Source organism: Diceros bicornis, chromosome 36, assembly GCF_020826845.1.
Source record: "Diceros bicornis minor isolate mBicDic1 chromosome 36, mDicBic1.mat.cur, whole genome shotgun sequence".
In the NCBI taxonomy this organism is placed as follows: domain Eukaryota; kingdom Metazoa; phylum Chordata; class Mammalia; order Perissodactyla; family Rhinocerotidae; genus Diceros; species Diceros bicornis.
The window spans coordinates 26,985,499-27,003,015 of NC_080775.1; the positions used below are offsets into that span (position 1 = coordinate 26,985,499).

The window sequence follows — 17,517 nt, forward strand, 5'->3', positions numbered from 1 at the left end:
TTTAATCTAAATTAAACAATATTAATCAGGAATACAGGGAGCCCTAGGATGTTCGTGGCTGAGCTTTATGCTCAATAACTCTCCTTATGTAACATGCAAACTTATCTGTATATTTTTATGCATAAGAATGTCCAATGCATTTATCAATATACCAAAGTTGCCCTTAAACAAAACAAGAAGATAAAAATCACCAAAAAGGGAAAAATATAAAGACACAATATGGTGTAGAAGAAAAAACTAGTATTTGAAGCCAAAGAGTCAAGTTTGGATCATTGTTCTAGACTCATTAGCTGTGATACTTTGGACAAGCTGCTTCACGTCTTTCAATTTCAGTTTCCTAGTCTGTAAAAATAGAAAAATGATACGAACTATGGGACTTAAATATGATGTATGTAAAGTATCTAACAACATACCCAGCAACTACTGTATTAGCAACTGCTATTTGCTTTAAGAACACAACAATGTCTTAATTAGAATAAGTGGGGCACAACACATTTAAAATCAACTGCCAGATTATGAAATTTATTTTTCTTTTGAATGTAGTTTCATAAAAATATGGATATACTTTATATTTATTTCCTATTGCTGCTATAACAAATGACCACAAATCTGGTGGCTTAAAACAACACAAACTTATTGTCCCACAGCTCTCGAGGTAGGAAGGTCAAAATGGGTATTACGCTGCTGAAATCAAGGTGTCAGCAGGGCTGTATTCCTTGTGGAGGATCTAGGAGAGAATCCAGTCCTTGCCTTTTCCGTTTTCTAGAAGCTTCTGGCATTCCTTGGCTCATAGCCCCATCACTCCAACCTCTGCTTCCATCATCACATCTCCTTGTGTGCCTCTGACCCTCCTGTCTCCTTCTTTCACTTTAATAAGAACTCTTGTGATTATACTGGGCCCACTGGATAATCCAGAATAATCTCCCCATCTCAAGATCCTTAGCTAATCATGAAAAGTCCCTTTTGCCATGTAAGGTAATATATTCACAGGTTATGAAGAGTAGGATGTGACCTCATTGGGGGTGAGGAGCATTATTCTGCCTACCACAGACACCTTGACATAATTCAACATGGTGTAAACTCTGGTGCTAAAATAAATGCCTATATTTATATGTTGAAATACCAGATACTTGCATAATTTCTCATTACTTTAAAATAAATCAGCTTTCTAGAAAAGCCATAAGCAATTATTTTTAGTTGCACCATTTAATCTCAAATCAACTGTGACTGGTGCATGTTATGTTTTCTTTTACAAATGTCAACAAATCACATTTTAAAAATTATTGCTATTTACAACCAAGAGAATGCCTGTCATTTTATTTGACTTCATTTTTCTAAATCATATTCTTTAAACATGAATGCATTTATTTTAAAGTTTGAGCACACAGAGGAAGTAAAAGAGGAATAAATAGTATGTCCTCATCAGATTTGGTTTTATCATGATATCTACTCAGATCTGAGCACAAAATGTAAACCAAAACTCACCAGTGGTTCTCTATTTTTGACCAGACGGATGATTTTTACTGAGTCTTCCTCATCATCAATATCATCAGGCATAGGAGGCAATACAGGATCATAATTCTTCTGAGCCACAGTATCATGTACAGAGAGCAAAGCCTATCAAAGTCAAAGGTTGGTAAAAAATATTAATCAAAAATAAAAGCCTTAACTCTACAAACTAAAAGAAAATCAAATTGGTGCTTTAATTTTGACATAAGAATGGTAGTAAGGCTCCTACGTGAAAAGGAGCCTCTTACAAACAGGGACTCTGTAGAACAGCAGGAGGCAGCTCCACTCGGCTGCCACCTCCACCCCCACGCCCTTAACGCACGACAAGAATCAGCATAAACTGTCCTCTAACCTGTATACTCACTGGTTCATCCTCATAAAGGCGGTAGCTGGGTGGGGGGTTACTGTTGAAAGGAGGTAGAAAATGAGGCCTGGTCAACAAGCCAGGGGGAGTCTGAAAAACTATATATTTTTTCTTTCTTACTGTTAGCACAAAACACAAAAAGAACTGATCAATATGACTAACTAGCTTTCATTCTTCTGTTTTCTCACTTTTTCACTTTTTGTGTAATAGGTGATTCATATGTGTATAAAAGAAAAAAATAAAATTATTTCTAGTCATGACTGTTACAGTGGTTAAACTCCACAAAACATTATCATACTGTCATTACAGACCAAAGATGAGAATAACAGTGGAACCTTGACATGTCACTACTCACTATTTTAGGCGAGTGGACTTTTAACTAACTTTTAACTAACTTCTTCCCTAATCAGCAACACCATGATCCATAAATTACTCCAGCCAGAAGCTGGAAATCATCCTTGAAATCTCTGCTCTCACCTACACTTCCAATCCACTCCATATCCTGTTAAATCTACTTCCAAAATGTATGCTAACATCTGTTACCTTCTCTCCAGTCTAGATGGGAGGTTGGCAAACCATGCCACCTGTTGGAACACAGCTATGCTCCCTCATTTGTGTATTGTCTATGGCAGCTGTCACGCTACAATGGTAAAACTGAGTAGAAGCAATAGTTACTTTTTACATTAAAAGCTGGCAGACCCCTGTTCTGGATCATTGATGCCATCATTTTTTACCTGGAGCATTGCAATAGCCTCTAAATGCTCCAACTACATTCACCTCTGGCTCATTTTCATATCCATGATTCACAGTGTAGCCAGAGTGATTATTCTAAAAATTAGATTAAATCACATAACTGTCCTGTTAATAACTTCTAATGCTACCCACTGATCTTGGGATGAAGATCAAACTCTTGAGCACGTCCTAGTCTTGCGTTCCTCTCCAACCTTATCTTATCCACTATCCTCCTCACTCACTTACAGAACTCTTTCTCACAGATGCCTGGCCAAAATATCCAATATAAAAGTAGATCCCTCGGTTACTTGATCTCACAGCACCTTCTTCTTTGCCTTCATACATGTTCACAATTTACAACCATTTTCATGTGCAGATGTTTAATATTTGCTAATAACTGAAACAGAAGCTCTAAGATGGCAAAGAAATGGTGTCTATTTTTTAATTAAGCTTTTAAATTGAGTATAACATATATACAGAAAAGCACACAATTCAAAAGTATACAGCAGGATGAATTTTCAAAAATGAATATGCTGTGTTAACATCCCCAAACAAAAAATACATTAACTGAACCCCAGAAGCTCCCACTGCTCATTCCTAGTCCTCATGCCCTCTATTCCCCAGAAGGTGGTAGTTTTGCTTCTATTTAAATACTGTATAACAGAATTATAAGTGCATATTTATTTTTTCCCTGATATTAAGTTAGTGAGATTCATCCACGCTGTTACTGGTAGCAGCAGTCACTCATTTTTCATTGTGATGCAGCATTCCAACATATGACTGTTTCACAGCTTCTTTACTCATTATGCATTTGAGGGACATTTAGGGTGTTTTCAATTCTTGGCCGAACTAAATAATGCTGCCATAAATATTTCATACATATATATATACACACACACATATATATACATATATATACAATTTAAGTATATTTAAGAGTGGAATGTCTGAGTCATGGGTTATAAGCATATCCAACATTAGTAGATAGAGATAAATAGTTTTTCAAAGTGGTTGTCCCAATTATACTCCCACTAACAGCTTATGTGAGTTCTAGTTGCATCACATGATCCCTAACATTTTACATTATTAGTTTAAATTTGGCCATTCTGAGTATGCAGTGTTATCTTTTTGTGGTTGAAATTTCATTTTTATTACAGCTAATGATATTGAAAACCTTTGCTTATGTTTACTGGGCATTAGTATACCTTCTTTTGTGACATGCCTGTTAAAGATTCTTGCACATTTTTTATTCCATCTTTTTCTTATTGATTTGTAAGAATTATCACATACTAGATCCAAGCCTTTGTTGGTTACACATGCTACAAATATATTTGCCCTTTGGTAACCTGCCCTTTCAGTTTCTTACTAATGTTTTTGATCAACAAAAGATCCTAATTTTAATGACCCCAATTAATGTTGTTTCCTTTACGGTTGGTGCCTTCTGTATCCAACAAGAGTTTCAAGGGAAAGAATGAACAGCATCAAGGTGATAAAATATCGGAAGAGATAATGGCTGCAAATTTTTGAGGATTGATGAGAGACAGAGTCTGAAGATTCAGGAAGCCCACAATATCATTTAGGGAGCAGGAAAAGTAAAAAGAAACCCATGCTTAAATACATCATAGTGAAACAGCAGAAGGCCAAATGCAAAGAGGAGATCTTAAAAATATCAGAGAGAAAAAGACAGCTCATGGGATAGGAAAGAAAAAATTGATTGACAGCTGACTGATCAGCAGCAGCAACAGAAACCAGCAGATAGTTAAAATACTTGAAAGTGCTTAGAAAAAAATAATAGCCAGTCAAGAACAGTGTATCCAGCAAAAGTATCATTCAAGAATGAGGAAGAGGGCATTATCAGGGACCCACTAGAGCAAACTTTAAAAAAAAAAAAGTTAATGCAACAATGGTTTTCAAAGACACTGGACATCAGAAAACAAAGGACAGTGGTCACTGAGAGACAGGAAACAATCGTGAGCCCTATAATTGCCCAGCTTACTACCTAGAGAGTTTGCTGGATGTGTCAGGGGAAGAAGGAACCCAGGCAAAACCCAGGGGTCTCCCTGAGTTGAGAAAACAGAGCCAGGAACCTAGGGAGGTCAAGGGGCTTAAGTTCTCAGAGAAGAATATGCGAGAGGAGAGAACTGTACAGAGACTAAGCTCTGGAGATCCACAGGAGGTTCCCCTGGAGTCCTTAGCCAAGTACTCAGCCAAGGCACGTATATAAAGAAACTACCAGACAGGATCAGAGCAGTGGTTTTTAACTGAGGGCCATTTTACTCCCTTTTGGTTCATCACAATTTGGGGGATGCTATTGCCACCTAATGCATAGAGGCCAGGGGTGCTCCTAAATATCTGATAGCACACAGGACAGTCTCCTCCCCCAATAAATAATTATCAAGCCCCCAAAATGTCAGGAGTTCCAACGTTGAGAAATAATCTCCAAAGCTTGCACAGGACAGCAACAACAGTTCCTGTTCCCAACAGTTAGAGGGGAAAACCTCAGAATTCACAGGGTATTGAGGAGAGCTAACAGAGGGGTACTGTCTCAGTAGTAGGGAAGAATTTGCCCAAGATTAAACACTGCTAAGGTCTCACCTAACAAGGCTTAAAAGCAAGCCTCTGAAGGATCAAAATGTTTCCAAGTTACTTAATTGTATAACAGAGAAAAAGCTCAAGAATATAACTAAAAATACAAAAATACCCAGCATCAAACAAAGTAAAATTCACAATGACTCACAGTCAATCAAAAATTACCAGGCATGCAAAGAAAGCTGAAAATACAACTCATAATGAAGAGAAATATAAAGCAACAGAACTAAACCCTGAAATTACACAGATGATAGAAGTACATAGAACCAAAACCTAAAATTATACAGATACATCACAGACAGGGAAATTAAAACAGTTATTACTATAACTGTATTCCAAATGTTCCAGAAGCTAGAGAAAGACTGAACATGAGACTTGGAATATATAAAAAAAGAGTCATATCAAACTTCTAGAGATAAAAAAGTACAACATATGAAATGAAAAAAAAAAGTACACTGAATTTAGATTAACATAGATTAGACACTACAGAAGAAAAAGTGAACTTGTAAACAAAGCAATATAAACTATTCAAAATGAAAATATATAGTGAAAAATTATGAACAGAACATTACTGAGCTATGGGACAACTTCAGTGGTCTAATATATATACATTATTGGCATCTCCAAAAAAAGGAGGGATGCTAAAAAATACCTGAAGAAATATGGCAGAAAATATTCCAAATTTGATGGAAAAAAAATAAGCCCAAATGTTCAAGAAGCTCAATGTATCCAAGCACAAGAAACATAAAAGTAACACCAAATTGCTTAAAACCAGTGAGAAAGTGAAAATCTCAAAATTATCCAGAGAAAAAGAGCACATTATACATAAAAGAAAAAAGATAAAAATGACAACACGTTTTCAGGAACAATGTAAGCCATGAGACAACAGAGCAACATCTTTAAAATACTCAAAGAAAAATAGCGTCAACCTAAAATTCTATATCCAGCAAAATTATCTGTTAGAAATGAAGGGATATTGAAGACTTTTTAAAGACATACAAAAGCTGAAAGAATTCATCACCAGCAAACCTGCAATACAAAAATGTCTTTCCGACAGAAGAGTGACAGCAGATGGGAATACTGATCTATACAGAGGAATGAAGAATATCAGAAATGTCCACCATCTGGGTATCTGTGGGAACTATCTTGCACATAGTAAGAATAACTGAGGTTGCTAATGAATGTTTTTTTAAAATAAAGTGATTGGTAAGAACTCCAGCTATGTATTTTACCTCCTTAGGTTTGTATTCATTTACATGTCTGGATTCTAAAATATACTTTTAAGATTTATAGATATCTAGTTCATCATTTTTAATAGCTTTGCTTTAAATATTTTTGGTTAGTAAGATTTTTATTTTAGACAACTAAAAGTAGCTTTGTATTCCATTTTCCTGTTTTAGCTGCGGTGACTTTATTCTTCAATATACAGATTTTCCTTTCAAAAGGCAATACCTAAATGAAAATTGGGTTTCCATATGCCGTAACTACCAATCACAACTGATGGGTTTACCTGTTGCTCTGAAGAATCTGCAGGAAATTGAACACTAGGCCTTGTAACTCATCAGGCTCACAGGCTCACAAGTGCTCCCTGCCTTGGACCCCCTGGAGTCAATTCTATGGTCTAAGTACCTGTCAGGTACACAGAATTAAGTGTCTAACTCATAAGGATGAGTAACACTGATTTATTTCTCCAGAAGGAAGCTTAACTTTTCCTTTTAGCATACTTTAATGAAGTCTTATCCATTCTACATGCTCAGGCAGTGAGTAATTTCTGGTAAGTGAATGTTTTGGAAAGCTGAAAAACTACAACAAACCTTTTCATTTTATTGCCTTTTAAAAATCTACCAAATTTTCCCTGACTTCCTAAATTATAATACCGTGTTCAGGAGATGATGTCACTTCACTGTTTTATCAAAAATGAGCCACAGAATGATGACTCACAGAGGTTGATTTGCCTTGACTGTGGCAATTTGATGCCTAGGAGTGGTTCTTATTTATTAATATGACTCCCTCCGCTTCCCCTAGATACAAAGGCTCTATAGAGATCAACATCCCTCCGTCAGTGCCCCTAACGCCACAGCATTGGTGCTCTTGCCCATTCCATCACTGCACGAAGGTTTCACATTCTATTACATCTATTATAGGCTTTTTGCTACTCACTACCATTTCTCTTTTCTCATGACCTGTTGTTTCTTTTATACTTAGTTATTTTTCCCGGACTTTAAGATTTGGACAATAAAACTGGATTTCGTAGACATTATTGAGTAATAAGAATTGTTTATTTTTTTGCATATGCTGACCAATCAATTTGTAAAGATTGAGTGTAATTTTTAAATGTTTGACAGTTCTCAGTTGAGAACACTGTTACAGAATGACTAGTCATTTCCTAACTATTCCAGACTTGAAGGCAACAAGTTATATAGGAAAAGTGTTGGCATATATTCTACTAGTGACCAACTAGCAAAGCAAAAAAAGAATATTAATTGAAAAGGGCTTATGCAACTAATTGTCTATTCATTGCAAGAGCATAGGGAAAAAGGATCTTTCCATGCACTGTTGCAGCAGGCACTGTACATCAAGAGGACCTGTCTAGATTACTGCTAAGGACACGCTGGCAATAACTATCAAAATTTTAAATGTACAAATATTTTAACACAACAATTTATTGACCCAATAAAATCCTGTAATATACAAGAGATGGGCATTACAGTGTTGTTTAAATAGCAGAAAATCAGAAACAACAATGTCCACCCCTAAGAGACAAGTTAAGTAGATAATTATGTTGATCCAAAGAGAAGTCCACAAAATATCAACATGTTATAAGTCCACAAAACAGTAAGCAGTGTATTCTATTATGCTATTTATAATGGCAAAACGTATATGCAATATTTCTGTAAACAAAAAGGGATGAAAGGTAATGCAGCCAATTCAGAGTAGTCATCCCTGGAGGTGTATGAATACACAATTCACAGAAGAAGTCATTAAGCATACGAAACAATGCTCATCTTCACTAATAAAGCAATGAGGACACAGGCTTCTACTTCTCTATAGTTTGAATAAAAATACACAATGCATTATCAAAAAAAATTTTCTATTTATTTTTAAAAGTCTTTATCAAGCCACTTTGTAAAAGGTAAAAATAAAGTCAAAGTAATAAACTCTTACACTTATTAAAGACAAATATAAATCATTTACACAAATAAATTATTCCTTCCAACTCATTTATGATTTTTTTTTTCACTTTTCTCGTGTGTCTGTCCATTTGTCTCTGAAGTTATGAATGCTTCTTATCCACGATAATGGTTCAATTTTTTACACGTAAATGTTTAATCTATTTGGAATTCATTCTAGCAGGGGTCTTTCTTATTTTTCCCCAAATGATTTACCAGTTGCCCCAAGGCCACGTATTAAAGTCATATCTAGTTCCATCCATCCCCTACTTCCTCTCGTCAATCCCTCACATCCTTCACTAGGGCCACAATCATGTTTCACCTGAATTATTTCTACAGACTCCCACTCGCCTTCTTCCATTCGGTATCCCATTCCTCCCACCCTACCACCACCCTTCCACCCCGAGGAACTATACTACATACTGAGTGATTGTATCACTTGCCTATTCAAATAATTTCAATGGCTTTCCACTGCTCTTAGGACGAAATTCAAACTTTTTAATATGCTCACAATTAGGGTGGCCATATAATTTATCATCTAAATAAGGAAACAACTAAAATTGAAAGGGAGGCTATTAATAACAGTAGAGGGCCGGCCCCGTGGCTTAGTGGTTAAGTGCGTGCGCTCCGCTACTGGTGGCCCGGGTTCGGATCCCGGGCGCACACCGACGCACCACTTCTCCGGCCATGCTGAGGCCGCGTCTCACGTACACCAACTAGAAGGATGTGCAACTATGACATACAACTATCTACTGGGGCTTTGGGGAAAACAAAGGAGGAGGATTGGCAATAGATGTTAGCTCAGAGCTGGTCTTCCTCACCAAAAAGAGGAGGATTAGCATGGATATTAGCTCAGGGCTGATCTTCCTCACCAAAAAAAAAAAAAAAAGAAAAAAAAGAGAGAGACAGGAGAGTGCTTTCCCTCTCTCTCTCAAATAATAACACTGGAACTCCTGGCATAAACCAGCCTATCCTGGGCAAACCAAGATTATGCCCTGCCCCCTACTCAAAGGCTCTACTGTCTAGCTCTAAACTCTTACCCCTCACTCTTTTACGAGCCACTGATCAGCCATATGGAACTTATTTTACATCTTCAAACTTGACAAGCTATTTTCTTTACGGGACTTCACACACTATTCACCTTACCTAAAACATTTATTTTTTTAATAAAAATAAATTTATTTTTTTTTCACATCCCACCCCTGACTCATCCCTCCCCTCTCTGCCCGCTTCTGGTTACCTGAAACTCAGCCCTGAGGTCTCAACTTGTATGCCACTTCCTCTTCCCTTCCTCCCACCCAAGTTTAGATTTAGCACCACTCCTAATTGTTCCACATTATTTCTCTGTGTTCCCTTTTTCACCCAATATTTCTCCTGTCATCTTCATTAATCTCAAATATTTTCTACAAGTTGTATCTGTGGAGCCTGGCACAGAGTAGGCATTGAATAAATATATAAGAATGCATGAATGATGAATGATCTGACTCTAGTGACATTTACAAATTACCAAAGAAAGTTTTAAAATGTTTCAAAAAGAATTGGCAGATCTGTGAATACATGTATTACCTTCCCACGGTGGGTACATATTTGGTTGTATGTGTCTGTGTGTATAGTACTTTGGAGGTACACCTCAGATTGCTTTTCAGCATTATGAATTAAATATTTAAAATGGTAAAGCAATCTTTAAAAAGTAAATAATTAATTCCTTTATCCATTAAAAATTAAAGACAATATTCAAATTAACACTCCAGAGTTACATTTTTCATATTTTAACTGTCAGTTCAACTAATAATTTCATGTATACACATCATATTCTACTGTATCTTGCTTCTGCTTTAAAAAAAAAGTAAATATTTTAGTTTATTCCCAGAACAAAAAGGAATGGCTGATCATATTTCATATTCTGAAATAGTCTAAAACTTATTTGGGGCTGCATTTCTTAAAGTAATTACCTATAAAAAGTGAGATTCAAAGTGATGGTGGTTAATATAAATAATTTCAAGGAAAGCAATGTTAAATGTTAGATCAAAAAGGAAAGAAAGATATTTTTTCCCCAAGACTGGCTAACTAGAAATTGCCACTGCCAACTGCAACATCACGTGTCTGGAATCTTACCCACTTCCTGCACATTATTTCCTGAACATACATCTTTCATGCTGATTTCTCACTTGTTTTTTAGTCACACTGCTATATAAATATGAAAAATAAACAAAATTATTCATCTAGACTATTTTCGCCATAATAAAGTTTAAGTATTCAATTATAAAGTTTTATCCAGTGGTGCTGCATAATACCATCTAAAATCATACCTTCCTCTCAAGCCAAATACTAGTTTCCATCCAGTATAATCTCTTTATTATTAGCTATTCCATTTCAAACACCTTTGAATAGAATACCAAAATCATGTTGCTGTTGGGTTTTTTTTTGTCAGAAACATTCCCTCTTTAATTTCTAATACTCAAACCGAGGCAAGACTCTCAAAAAGAAGTTTAATCAGCTTCTCATAGCTCATCTCACCATGCTCTGGTTAATATTAACTCCTCACGCGCAGTTTAAGACCAAATGAAGCAGTTTTCAGAGCATTCTCTGGCTACAAATCTCCTTCTCTGAGCTCTTAACCTTCCCACACACTTTGTGTTTAATAAAAAGACATTATATATTGCTCTATATATTAAAGCAACTACTATGCTCTAATCTGATCCTTATTCTTTTAAAAGCAAAATTTAATCAATCTCCTCTGTACCACTACAAGCTAATCACTCTCATATTACTAATCATAGTCCATTGACCCTTACAGCAATATATTTTATGTACTTATATTTACTTACAGGGATTAGAAATTATAGTCCATGCTTGTTTTCACTTCATCTTTTATTTAATACTATCTTTCTTTTTTGAACATCAGTTTAAGATCATATATAGCACAGTTCCAAAGGAGATTTTTCAAGGAAGGTAGAAACCAGTTTTTGCATCTAGGCAGAAATGTTAATTCAACAGTCTATATATGCTTAACATAAATCATCATAAGATAATTTACCATTTTAATGACATAATTATATAATCTATATGTAATTTTGGCTCGTGGAACAATATTTTACATACAATTGCAGTAGTATCAAGTCCAAAATGTATAGGTTCTAGGATTTAGTGCATTAATGACTAGAATTCACAGGAAAATTTCAGAATGCCTTCTGTTGACTAATTATCCTTTGCAGGAAAAATAAGTGATAAACTTGGGAGGAAAAGGGCAGGGAGAATTGAAATCTGTCTACCAATATTTTATTGGTATTTTACACCAGAAAACTGTTCTACTCTGTAAAATGGTAGGATATATTAAAACATGAATCGGTAGTGGGACAGGAGCAGATGGAGAGGAGGAAAGGAAATGCTAAAATAATCCTATAGAAAAATAGATATAGTTGTCAAATATATTGGAATACCACTAACTAGCCAAGTAAAATGAAGCTAAACAAAATCACTAATAGGTTCCATATCCTGTACGCTTAACTTTATTTAAAAGTAAAATGACCTTGAAGCTACATTATATTTGCCAACTTAAATTCTGAGTTTCCCAATTAAAGCATTTTGTAGTTGTCACAACGTTATCATCAACTCTTTTTCCTGAATGGGATTTAGGCTATTACAATACTGTACACTATTTGAAAACACATTTACTTGAAAACGGATGCTCAAACCAAAATTCATCGATGAAGTCTCAGCAAATGCCCCTTGTTGAAGATATTTATTACAGAAGTAACATATCCTCACCTTCACATTGGGTTTTGACAGTAGTTTCAACAGCTCTCTGATCTCACTGTTGAACGGCTTGTTCTGAAGCTCTTCAGCCAGCTGCAAGGGAGATCACATTGACATAGAGAACATTTAGTAAGAGCATTGTGTAGCTCTGCGTGTGACGACCAAAAATCGATCTTGCTGCTTTCTAGTGATTAAGGAGAAGTCAGCATGAAAGAAAACAGACTATCCATCATCGCTCTTCTTTTCAGGCACTTAGTAGCCCAGATCCCAGGCCAGGCTCTCGGCTGAGTACCACTCAAGGAATCCTATCAGCCAGATCACCTTCTGACTTATTGCAATGAGGGCAAATCCCAGCACTTCATCTATGGAACAGTCTTTCGCATGCAGACAAAGGACCACTTGTAAAAAGGACTGGATCAAGCTTTGACACTGCTCAAAAAAGAAAGAAAGAAAAGAGCTTCTGAATGAGGTGGTGAAATCCACAGGGTTTCCAAAAACCCACAGTAGCTTGCTGTTTAGAGCTGGGGTAAAAAGAAATAGAATGCCTCTAATAGAGCAAATGGTCTGAAACTTTTATTATGTTTACCTATATAGTCTAAGAAGTCTGTTAAATACAAACCAGGTTAATCAAAAAATGACTTGTAATAGGTTGATGACTACTCTGGTCCCAAAAATGCTGACTGCACTCTACTATAAACGATCAAGAATTCCCAATTGTTGGTTCTAGCTAAAGAAAGGGTTGAAACTTTGAATCCGCCTTGTGTTCTTCATTAAGAGATCTTCCTGGCAAAATTTCTATTCGGTTTTAGGCTACGGGGAAGGATCATATAATTTTCATAAGAAGAAAAGCAAGACTCAAAAATACAAAAAAAAAGATTAGAATTATGAAATATGCAGTATAAAATTCAAAATATATACATATATTTTCATTTAAAAACCCTTCTTAAAACATTGCATAAAATTTCCATTTGTACCTATTGTTTCTACCAAGCTAAAAATAATCGTTCTTATCTCTGGAAAAGGACTTTTCTCTAAAAGAAGGACATAATATAAATTACACTTAGAAAAATAAAATCAGATGAAATTGATATATTCATTGATTACATTTCAAAAAATGCTTTTACTTTTTCAAGGTAATATTTTTACAAATTTTTAACTGACAAAAAGACAAGAGGCTCTTTGCACTCTTTAGTCACTTAATATGTAAAAATATTTTTTAACATTTAAATACATTGCTCTGATGAATCACACAATGCTACGTTTTTATCATACTGATATAACAGTCTAAATTTTTTAAAAAGCAATATTGTCATAACATGATTGGGCCTCAATTACAAATATTTCCCCAAACCCTCAACAGTAAATATTTTAAAACTGGTTTTTAAAACTTTCTCAAGTGGTGACTGCATCTTACTAGTAGAACTATATGTACATCTTTATTCATCTTCATTTCAAATGTTTTGGTTCTATAATAATGCAGAGGTAGGCTTCCTCATAAAACACGTATATTGAAACATCCTGTAACTTATAATCTCTGTAGATAAAAATGGAAGGAAAAATGTTTAAGGACTAAACAAGTGGGACACAGCTTGGAGATATAAGCTTTTATTTTCTAAATTAGAATATAAAACATATATGAAATATATCAAAGAAAATCAACCTCTGAAGATGGTCAATTTTTTACTATTATAGATAATGTTATTTTTATAATAAATAAAAATTTTATAAATAAGTTTTATAAATAAAACATTATTTTTATTATACTTATGGTCCTGATATTTTACTAAACTGAATTACAGTTTGTTTTATTATAACAAAATAAAAAAATTAAAATGCATCAAATAAGCTACAGGACGTCACTAAAACCAGCCTTCACACTAAACATATTTCTCATCTAGCTTAGTGTCCTTTATAGTTTATCCAGGTGTGCTTTCAATTCATCCGAGTCCAAAAGTTAACAGTAAGACACAGCAAGTTAGTTCCCTCCCCCAGATTTAAAATAAAATTATAGCTACAGGAAATTAACTACTCCATCAATGCCAACTGCTTCTAAAATTTATTTTTTGGTTATGAAGGTAATTTGGAAAGGTCTAATATCCATAAATCACTACTATGCTTTATAATCCATTTTAAAAACAATCCTGTCTTTTTATGTATTTCATATGCCTCATTCCTATACGAGTATCTGTCATTTTTTAGTACTGTCAGCAATAGAGCTATCTCATTAGTCTTTATTTCCCCAAAGCATTCCTTCTTGACTTTTTCAGAATACTAATAGCTGACAGCTTCTCTCTCTGCATAGAGTTGCAGCCTAAAATTTCTATTACCTAGTTACCAGGGCAGAACATAAGGGTATCTACATGCAACGATTTTAGAACAGGAAAGTGAATGGAAATCAGCATAACAGCAGCGTAAGCTCAGTGATGACAGGGCTTTTGGAAGCATTTGCAGCTTTTTCTGGTTTTCACTTATAGGATCCCAGGCATCTGTCTGCGTGAGGATGAGTTCTGCCGTGGCTAGGCCTGTGGGAGATGTGTCCCCGTGAGCTCAGAAAGGCACACTTACGTCATCGGCCAAGGCTGCCGCGCTGTGCAGGATGGGCATGGGATTCTGCTTCTCATAGTAGTGTAGTTTTTCATGAATCTGGAAGAAAAGCAAATGAATATAAGTTCACCTTCTAGTAAACAATCTGAGATATTTAAATATTTTTACCATTTTAACTAGAAACTGATCCATAGAACATTCTAAACAAACATTATGTGTATATAAATCTATAAATGACAAATATGTGTGCATAATGCATCTATTACTACTACTAATTACTACACAATTCATCTATTACTATTAGTATATTACTATCATCTATTACATCTATTACTACGGTCTAGTGTTTATAACATGAAGTCAAATGGAAAAAAAAACTTCATCAATAGAACCCACATAAAAACTAAACCTTTGTTTTCCCCCCAAACAAATGTTAGCTTTATCTTTAATTTCTAAAACATATGGCTTCAACACTTCAAGTATTGGTTGTAGTCTATATTCCTGCTAAAAACATAAATTGTGATTAAAGCAAAGTGATAAACTGGCAGTCACATCCTAACAGCTCGGTATGTAACAGCCCCCAGGAGTGAAGAAGCGGGCTCTGTGCAGGCCTGTGAGCAGCACGCCAGGAACACCTCACCAAGCACACTGTTCCTTCTACTTATTCTTTTTTTTCCCAAACCATCAACTGTTCCCTCCAATTCAAATTTCTAAGAAACAAAGGGATTTCTCGTAACTAGAGACATTTCTCATAATTAGTTAGCTTAAATAAAATAATTTTCCACATTGTAAAACAAGTAAAATTATCTTAATAAATAAAAATTTGGAACTTCATTTCCCATCATCATTACCCAAGAAAGACAAAGGCAAGAATACATCTTGACGCATTATAAGACAAACTGAGTTCCTTAAGAAATCTAGTATCACAGTTAAGAAACGTAAGATGCTTTGACAAATGCATAACTGTCGGCAATTAAGTTTAATCTATTTCAGCTCTTTTATATAGGTGCCCTTAAAATTTTATACTTGAAAACTTACTGTAGCCTCTTTTTACTTATAGTTGAAGAAATTCTCCCCCAATATATATGAAATAGTTGCACCTCACAATTTCCTGTTTTTAATAGGTATCAAGTAATGCACTCTTTAATTATACTCAAAGCTAAACAAACTTTCTTGTAAAAGTCTGGAAGATAGATTTTATTTTGATTAGCCAGATGCTATTGCTAAGAGAGGATTCTATTACCTTTTTGGCAACCTGGTGCATAAGGCAAAGCATCAGGGAAAGAATTTTGACACTTATGATATTACCAGAATGATACGGGCAAGATTTTGACTTAATACCTTGGAACCTTTAAACATCTATCACATCAGGGTAATAAACAAATTTTCAAGAATACAAGCTATAAAAGGATTAAAATTTGATTTGAGAAACTATTAAAGTGTAATGTAAAACAAAACCAACCATCCTAAGAGCTAAATTAATTTTGCTTAAATAATTATCAAGAATTAGGTCACCTCAATATATACTAACATAGAACACTGAACTCTCTCATAAAATTCATCTAACTTTATTGCAACTACTTGTTTAAATGTCTGCTTCTCTGCAATCATAAATACCAAGACTTATACTTATTAGGCACTTAGCATGTGTCTGTATTACCTACATAATAGTTATCAGTACTATTAGTAATATAGTCTTCGATGCGTTTAATATTTTAATTCCTTAACCGCACAAGAACACTAAGAGGCAGACTGCACCACCATCCCATTCTACAGATACACCAGATACACAGGAGTGAAATAACTTGCCGTGGTCCCACAGGTAGTAAATGGCAGAGCTGGGATTTAAAACTCAGGCCATCTGGCTCAGTACCAAAGCCCTTCATCACTCCGCCTGCCTGCCTCTCAGGCCTCTCAACATCTCGTCTGCCTTCTTCACTGACCTCATTCACTGCTGAACCAGTATGACAGAAAGGAGGCTGGACAGACACAGCACAAACAGCAATGCCATGTGCAATGATGACAGGATTAGTGACGGTTCCTCTCCACTCCGCTCCCTTATTTTCTCTCTCCTGTGGTTCCTAATTTTCCTAGATTGATTTATATTAACACTATAATTATAACCTAACATTACACGCCCCCAATACATACATATTTTTCCACCTAATTTGTTTCTTCTGAGTGTCTTGCAAAAACAATCAGCTCCTCTTTCTACATCATCTTCTCTAGATCCTCAGTCAAGTGATATAAGAGCCCACCCTGCCCGCCTCCCCAGGATTTTGTGCTATATCAAGAATTTGTTAAATGCTCTCCTAGAATTTTAAGATGCTGTCAACTCTGCTGATATGTGTTTTCCCTTAGCACATAATTTAAAAAATTAAGTTGGTAGGAAAGTAAAAATTACTCTAAATAATTTTGAGCTGTTCACGGTGTCCAAAAATATTGACAGAAATTCTGCTTTTTACTAGTATTTATAATACCAGGGAAGAAAATTTAAAAACCAAAATTATTTTTAAATTCTAATATAATAAACAGGTAACACATATCAACTTCACCCCAAGGTTGCCCAAGAGGACTTCCCATGGTGCTGAAAACATTCTGTATCTGCTTGTCCAATACAGTTAGTCACCAGCCACATGTGGTAACTGAGCACTCGAACTGTGGCTGGTGTACTTGAAGAACTGAATTTCTAATTTTATTTAATTTTAATTAATTCAAATTTAAATACCCACATGTGGCTAGTGGCTTTCATGCTGGATAACATGGCATAGCTTTACATTATCCACTCCGTAATTTCCCTTTATACCCAGCGAATATACCAATTCACTCTGATATAGTTTGGCAAATTTCCCC

At 35.2% G+C, this 17,517-nt stretch overlaps 1 protein-coding gene across 7 annotated transcripts in view; it reads right to left on the minus strand.

Annotated features, from left to right (window-relative positions):
• The window catches only part of MPP7 (MAGUK p55 scaffold protein 7), a 456,322-nt gene that overhangs the window by 261,646 nt on the left and 177,159 nt on the right, over positions 1-17,517 (minus strand). For all 7 annotated transcript variants that reach the window (XM_058532685.1, XM_058532690.1, XM_058532684.1 and 4 more), the window contains 3 exons: positions 14,686-14,763; positions 12,133-12,213; positions 1,486-1,617 (listed from right to left, as the gene is read on the minus strand). In XM_058532685.1, coding sequence (XP_058388668.1) covers positions 1,486-1,617; positions 12,133-12,213; positions 14,686-14,763 — 291 coding nt within the window. The remainder of the gene's footprint in view (positions 1-1,485; positions 1,618-12,132; positions 12,214-14,685; positions 14,764-17,517) is intronic.